The sequence below is a fragment of the Oryzias melastigma genome, linkage group LG16 (genome assembly GCF_002922805.2).
Source record: "Oryzias melastigma strain HK-1 linkage group LG16, ASM292280v2, whole genome shotgun sequence".
NCBI classification, from domain to species: domain Eukaryota; kingdom Metazoa; phylum Chordata; class Actinopteri; order Beloniformes; family Adrianichthyidae; genus Oryzias; species Oryzias melastigma.
The window spans coordinates 15681765-15690195 of NC_050527.1; the positions used below are offsets into that span (position 1 = coordinate 15681765).

An 8431-nucleotide genomic window follows, 5' to 3' on the forward strand; every position below is an offset into this window, starting at 1 on the left:
AAAAGTACTGATTAGGTCCTTGAACAACCCCCTAACTGGTTTCAACTTGTGTGGAGCTCCATGTGGGTTAATGTAACGATACCAGCATCAATGTGTTATTAATAAAGTACGAAAGAGTAAAAAACTCTTCATGTAACATCAGTATAAAAGTATAAAAAGCTTTCATTTAGTATGAGAAGCCCTTTAATATCCTGAATATGTAATAGGAAAATGAATGCTTACTTATCACTGGCTTTTATGGAGAAACCAGATAGGGAAACTAATGATAGATAAGGCATACACAAAAAGAGGTTTAAACCACAAACAAATTAGTAGTCAAACTTTACTTGGTAAAGTTATCCTTCACTTTAAGTCAAAAAAATGGGAAAGCTAGTTCTGTAGTTAGTGAAAAGCTTGTGAGAAACAAATTAGCAATGACCTGGTATTAGGTATTGTTTAATTCAATAGTTTGCTCTTATGGTGAAACTAATGATTAGTTGACAGTTAAAGGGTACACCAAAAAGTAAATGCTGCAATAGTGTGGTAAAAAACTAATCTTTGCAAACTTAAGTGTTGGTTGTCCAGGTCTTTAGAGAGTCATAGAGGTGAGGATTTATCTAATAGGGAGCACAGGTGTGTCTTACAGTTCCCTTAAGTGACATCATGAAAATGGACCATACAGTTCTCATGTGTGTCGTAGGCCAAAGTGTATTTTGAAGTATTTGTAATATTGTAGTATGTGTAGTATTTGCTCCGCCTTATGACGTACAGGTAATGCAGTCCTACGATGCCCTTGCACTAGTAAGGGTGTCCAAATCCAGGCCTCGAGGGCCGGTGTCTGTTATGTTTTCTAGCCATCCTGCCAGTGAAGCCTCTTATTTATCTTTGGAAAAACAGCAGATGCCCTGATTTCAACACCCCTGCCTTACACCATATGGTGCAAGTATTGGCCCTTTACTGGTAGCACACAAATACTTTATGCAAGGCACATGGACGTGGTACCTGTATTTCTAACAGTCAGGCTGCATGTGGGGGCAAAGAACACATGAGCAGAACTAACAGGCTCCTTGTGCAGAATTTCTCACTCTTAAATGTTGGATGAGTGTTCACTATGACCTGTTATCAGCAGTACATTTGTAGAAAAAATGTGCATGAGCACAACACTCTATGGCCTTACAAAGCGGTCCATGGTCCTGAGATTTTTGTTATTTAACACACCATTAGGCAACTTTTATCTTTAAACAAAACTGAATTAAGATTTAATCAATGAATGTTTATTAACTAAGACAAGGATTTGACAACTTTTTAAACACATTACGCACAAATCAAGAGTTTTCAAAGGGATCTAAAGAAATAATTTGCCACTGATGAGTGAGAAATTCCTTCTCTTTTGTTACCCAAGGCAACCGTGATGTGAAGTGTAACCATTAAATGCACCCTGCCTTTTTCCATATTTCCCACAGATGTGACCCTGTGTGAGGAGGCCTTCTTCCAGTCCGTGGCCTCACTTCATCTGTCCTCTGTTCCCCTCGAGCGTCTTCTGGAGAGTCTTCCTGGACGCAGGGTGGATCACAAGAGCCTGGAGAGGCTGAAGAAAGCCTGCTCTCCTCAGCAGCAGGTCCTGCACCTGCTGCGCATGTGGCGGGAGCAGAATAAGGACCACGACAAGCTAAACGGCATCATGCAAGGTAAGACACAACAACATCTGCCATAAAGGTATGCTTTTTTTCTCTCTTTAAATTTTTACTAACAGCTACATTTCACATCTTTAGGTGTGAACCACTGTGAGAGGAAAGTGTCCCGCTGCCAGGGTCTGAAAAACATCACCTTTGAGGACCTCATGAAGGTAGCCAACAGCCTGCCGAGGAAAAAAGTTCAGGAGGTGGATGTGCTGGCGGTTTTCTCCACCTGCCTGCCCAGGCAGCACATCCTGCAGGTTCTCCACCTCTGGAAAGCAGCAAACAACAACATCGACCTGGCAAAGGGCCTGTCCCATAGTCTGAGGGTGCTTCGCAGCCAGGGGGCGCCCCGTTATCTCCTGAAAGGCCTCAAGAAGATCAGCAGGATCATTGAAACAACGTCCACATACAAGATGTACGAGAAGATGTTCGTTAGCATGCTCCAGGATGAGCTGTGTTTCAAACCTCTCAAACCTCTCAATGAGTGAAGTACCAAACCTGCAGTCTGCAGCCCAATTAAACACTAATGCATGACACACGGCGAGGCAATGCACGAGACGAATGGGGATCACATGATGATGTCAAGCTGTCTTCAAGGAAATTCTGCATGTTGACATGATTTTGATGAAATGTATCATGAAAGGGAGCAAGAATGTAAATCCTTTTGTATCTAAGCTTTAAACCAAAACGAGGATGATGATCCTGTGAGGTAACACCAGATGCTGTCCTGTTCTGTTTCCTGATTTACTCCTGAAATGATCGAAAAAACTGAGACGAGAACAAGAAGAATCACATTCCCAATCTGTTTTCCCGGGAACCTTTGACAATAACAAAGGAAACACTATTTAAAAATGTAAATACCATTTTTTTTAAGTTGGCCAACAGTTGTTTTATTATTTTTTTAGTGCTTTCTCCCAGTTTGAGAGCAGAGATTTGATTTCATAATGAAATACATTATTTTTTTTCCAAGCTGTCCATTGTTCTTTATTCTGGAACTTTGATTTGAAAAGCTCTTTTAGTGTGTTATAGTTTTCTTTCTACTCACATGAATGTACAAATGAGTGTAATTGTTTTTATTTAAAATGTTATTTTATTTCCAAAATATGTTAAAAAAAAACGTTTTTTTTTTACTTTTTATCAAAGATACTGGATTTCAAATGCTGCAAGTTTGTTGAGTGAGATTTTTTATATTTGGTTTTTAAAACTTTTTCACTATAAATATATGGTCTGTTTTGTATATATATGCCTGCCTGTTTTTTTTTTGTTTGTTTTGTTTTGTTTTCTTTGAGATGACGTGAGTTATGAACATTTAAAATAATTTGAATAAATTCATTTTGTAAAAAAAAAAAAGAAGTCTAGTTTTCAGTGGATCTTTAGTCATTCTTAAGTGTTTTCACACATTTGTATGTAAAAATAATTGTATTAATTAGATTATTAGACAAACTGTAGTGTTAAACAAAGACAATCAAAGACAATACAGTTTTATAAATAAAAAGTACATTATTTTATGTATTTACCTGCATAGCCCTCTATGTTAAAGTCAGTATTATTCTAGTTTTTGAGACATGCAAAGATTTACTTTGGATTTTCAAGATCAATATTCTACTGCAAAACCTCCAGACAACTGCTGTGATTAAGAATTAGATCCTTCAGATTTTTTTTTTGGTAAGGAGCACACATTATTTATTTATTTATTTCTATGGAAACACTTCTACCAGACTGTTGTTATGATTTTATTATGAAGTCCTGGTTTTTATTTTGCAAAATGATATCATATTTGTATTAATTCTAAAAAAATATGTTCTTATTTTCTTTATTATTATTTTTTGTTTAAATAATTAAAGAGTAGTCTCTTTGTTAGGAGCGGCACTTTTACGGAACCGTATAAGAGCTAAATGGAAATTTGATATGAGTTTTATCTGTCAGGCAATGACGCAAAAGCACCAACAATACAAGATTCAAAGTGCTTATTTCCACATTTAACAGGGAAGCCAAGTTCTCTTTGCTTTGTCATTTACTCTGTGCTAACGTATATAAACAAATACACTAAAATACAAGCAATAAGATGTAGTAATACATAAAAAATACAAATCAAGGATATAAAAAACAGAGAATGCATTAACTTAAAATGTAAAAAAAATATAAAAGCTCAAATGCAATAAGTTTATATTAAACTGGTGTTTTAAAGTGATTAGTAAATAGTGAAGCATCTGCTGTTCAGAAGTATGATAGCAGTACTGTAATTATACTGCACACAAATGTTAAAATGTTGGTTGATAAACTAATCTGTTTAGAATACTTAATAAACTTAAAGGGGCCATACCATGATTTTCTTGAGCCTTTCAAAGTGAACTGTATCCTTACATATGATCGTGTATTACCTTTGGAACACTAAAAAACAAATGATTTAATACATTTTCGTTATTTTCGTGAGTTTTTTCCTACCCGTAAGTAAAACGACTCGATTCCTGAGGTTCATATCGATTCCTGCTGATGCTGCCGTCAGCACGATACGACCCACTGGTTGCTGCTGATAGAGCAGGTTTTTAGAGGATTACTCTGAAATGCATGAACGGATCAAAATACCGCTTTGGGGTTCTTTATGGAGAGGAATGAACAGTTTAATGCACTTAAAACCTCATAAAGTAGAATTTTCATGGTATGGCCCCTTTAAAGAGAAAACTGCAGGTAATGTTTAAGGTATAACAAAAAGAACAACATTGATAACTTTTTGGTTCTTTTGTTATCAGACACGCAATATCTTTAAACACACCTGATATGTTTCAATTGAAACGTTCCATCTTCACTAATAGTCAAAGTGTGATGCGATGATTGTCACTGAGGCGGAGTCCCCCGTGACGGGGACCAAGAAGTCATTCGTACTGCAGACACTATGATCTTTATTGCAAGAACACCTTTTGTTCAACATAACGTTACATTTAAAAAATATAATTTAAAAAAAAATACTTGGACAACAAAACTATTTCTAAATCTATGTTCAGACTAAGTAACAAAAATGGTGTACACACTAGTATAGAAGTTGTCTTATTGCAACATTCATTCAATGAAAATGAAAGATAAACGCTTGAATGAAGTTTAGCGCTTTGGTTTGATTAGGAACACGATGACAAAACATGTAAAAGACAAAGGGAAGTAAACTTTTAATAATAGAACAGTCAGAACTAACCTGGAGGATGAATGAGTAAAAGATTGTTGCATGGCAACTTTCTGCAGAACATATTGTTATGATAGGTAGGGCCAAATGTTAGAGATCACACTGGGAGAAGAAAAAGAATGAGGGTTGGTTTCCAGGGGTTTCCTTGTCCTCCTCAGTCTATTATTTTTTTTACTGCATCTCCAACAGAGGAAAAGTGGATCGTCAATTGCAGCATTTAAAGCCATTTACTGTAAATCTGCAGTGGCAGATCAAAGAAATCCTTGAACACGGAAGTGTTTGGACTGCCCTTGATTAGGGGAATCCTGACCTGCAACTAAAAATAGATCCATTACAAATGATTTTTATTGAAAAGGGGAAGTGTGCGGCTTACAAAAGGGTAGAAAATTGAACTATGTCGAACATCCGCAGCCCTGAGAGTTTCGTGTTTATTTTGGACTTTTGCTGTTATAACTGTGTTGAAGTTGAGTCACGGCATCTGGACTCAAAATCTGTCTTGAAATCTTTCACCACATATCCAAGTGGCTTTGTCTGACAGGCGTCTGATGGACACCACACCACACCACACCGCTGTGTGAGTGGTAAAATGTTCCAGGAAAGAAGATTCTAAGCTCAGATGCCATGATTTAACTTCAAGACGTCACCTGGGTCAATAAAAACCAACAAGTTGCATTTACAATTTTTTTTCATAATCGCCTGTTCACTTTGGCACCTGGCAGGAGGTAATAGTTATCAAAAGTAAGTATATATGTACTATTTATTGAATATTAAATTTAGTTCAGATTTAATTTGATGTGTGATGAAGAAATCATCAGCTTCTTTTTTCATTAGGAAGGATTCATACCCAGAGGTAAGTTAATGATTTTATTAAAGGATTGTGTCCATTTTTTCTTGTTTACAAACCAAAACTCTATTATCTATCTCAATATAAATAAAAAGTACAGATTTTTTTCTGTTTCTTTTATGCCACAAAAGAAAAAAACTAGATTATCTAAAAAGGTATTTTTTTTATTGTACTACTACTGATAGCAGAGCCATGTTGATCTAAAACAGTGCTAAAATTACGGAAGGTTTTCTGGATTACAGGTGGATTTACCGTCATGTAAAAGTAGGCGATTGCCTGGTTCCCCCAACAATCTTGGGGCTCCGAGCTGAACACGAACTGGACGCAGGATGGATCACATTTTAACCAGGAAGGTGTGGTCAGGGGTTCCAAAAATGCAATTTATTTAGTATTTTAATCATTTTTATCCTGAAAATCGGTGCATTTTGCGTATTTTGGTATATTGGAGAGGAGGACCCTAAAAAAACGGTTATCCATCATTGATAACCTTGACCACCCTCTCCACCTGATTTTAGACAAACCACGGAGCGCATTTTCCAAAAGTCTCAGACAACTTTACTGCTCAAAGGACGGCTACAAGAAATCCTTTCTTCCATATTCAAAAAGAGTATACAGTATAACACCTCATCACTATGTAACAAATAATTCCCCAACTGACTGTTGACATGACTGATAGTCATTACTGCCTTAAATTGCACACTACTTATATTACATGCAATACAATTTGCACACTTTGTTTTCTTGTATTCATCCGTATACCTTCTGTAAATAATGTCTCTCTTAATATCTTCTGTAAATAATGTCTAGTCGCTGCAACAGCCAAATAGGGATGAAAAAAGTATTTCTATTCTATTCTATTCTATTTCCCGTTCAATTTCAGCGCGAGCCGGCAAGCTCTACTGCACGGGAGATTACACAATTGCATGAGAAGTGGGTGATTTTCCTTTCAGTTTATTCAGCGTATGTTTAAAATATAAGCCTTTATTGTTATTTTTTAATACTTAACGTTATTATTACATGTCCCCCCTTTCTATTTGATTTTGGTAATGTATTTCACGTTTGTCGTTTATCTGGTGTTCAGATGTGACGGGAAGCTGCACTGAAAACACAGAAAGAGACAGGCAGGAAAACAGCTGTTTTTTTGTGATATTGATATAAAAATAATAGATAATTTGTTTTATAATTCGTATGCTTTGGGGAGAATTTGTAACAACAAATACTTGGATTAATCTCCGGTGTTATTTGATTTAAGGTTTATTCATACTTGTAAAAATGTATTTACAAGAACAGTTTTTTTTTTAAATCAAACCACCTTTTATTATTTTTCACAAGAGGATTATCTTACATTTTACCCCACCTACTTAGGAATAATAAAAAAATACAAGAACAATTTCCACTTTTGTTCGTGATAGCCAATTAAGTTATTCTAGAACTAAATTTCTTTCCTTCATTTTCGGATTTAATATAGTTAAAATTGTGTCAAAGTTGGATTTTCAGTCAAATTAAGAGCTAATAAATACTGGTTATTAATTAATCAATCAATCACTGGTTAATATAAAAGGGATTTTTTATTGGCTCTGTTTATGTTTAGATGACTTTTGGGATGGAACCTCATAACTATCTAGAAACACTAGAAGATATTAAATGATCATTTTAGGAGGATTTTTAAAAAGAGGTAAAAAATAAATAAATAATGAAGCAATAGTGGCTTTATAAAGAGGAAAAGACAACGAGAAAGCAAGAAATGTGTAAACCTGACATATTAAAGAAAAGATAGAAGACTGACATTTGTTCCTACTAGGAAGTGAGTGATTAATAAATGAATGTTTTCAACTAACTTGATGTTTTTCCATTATTAATTCACATCAAACACATTTCTTTGACATTTGTAATTTCAGTTTTTAACAAAACATTTGAATTACTGACATTTATGGTGTCTTTAAGTGGACCAGGAAGGAAGTTATTTGGCGTTTTACCCTAGGTAAGGACTTAAACAAAAATATTTCAACTGCTGTATAGGGCCTCATGATGTTGTTCGCCTAAGGCCCCCAAACTGCTAAGTCCACCACTGTTCTGGCTATCTCCTTCATGATAAAAAGGAAACTTTGAGGTCGATTAATATGCATTATATCTGTTAGGTTCACTCGTTTTGTTTGTTGTTTTTTTTCCCTACATCTGCTTTTTTCAGTTGATGTTCCTACAAAGCCAAAAGGCAAGATAAGGCTTAAATTGCAAAGCAGAAGCTGCTCAAGAGTGAAATGAAGTATACCTTGTTGATCATAAACTTGCTATGTCACTGGACCATTGTACTGAGGGAAACAGGAAGAAATCAGAAAGATCATTTGACTCCTAAATCAGCATTAATCATTGTACACCCAGTGACTCACTGACATTTTCTTCAAAGAAAAAAAAAATCACCAGTTAGTGGAAAAGATGATTAAAGTTAGCTATGTATTGCACAATTTAGCAGTTTTGGTTTTTACACATGCATGTTCAGCTGTCAGCGTTTCTCAAAAGCAAAAAAAAGACCAATAGTTTTTGTAATTGTGCAAAAACAGACTTTTTCAAATCTTTCATGTACACTGAGCGAAACTGCAACACCAAACTATGTTTTGTGAATTAATGTGAACTTTGTGAACTGGACTATTTGAGAAACTATTGTTCAAACATCCTATTGAATAAAAGATGTCATGATGTCACATTTAAGGAAATGTGTCTATTTTTAACCTACTGTTTCCACCTGTTTATTGTTTC

General features: G+C 35.3%; 1 protein-coding gene across 1 annotated transcript in view; it reads left to right on the forward strand.

Moving 5' to 3' along the window:
- The window catches only part of LOC112143608 (tumor necrosis factor receptor superfamily member 11B), a 24134-nt gene extending 20975 nt beyond the window's left edge, over positions 1 to 3159 (forward strand). Inside the window, exons 5-6 of the mRNA XM_024267693.2 lie at positions 1443 to 1667; positions 1752 to 3159. Coding sequence (XP_024123461.1) covers positions 1443 to 1667; positions 1752 to 2146 — 620 coding nt within the window. The 3' untranslated portion in view covers positions 2147 to 3159. The remainder of the gene's footprint in view (positions 1 to 1442; positions 1668 to 1751) is intronic.
- The last annotated feature ends 5272 nt before the right edge of the window (positions 3160 to 8431 follow it).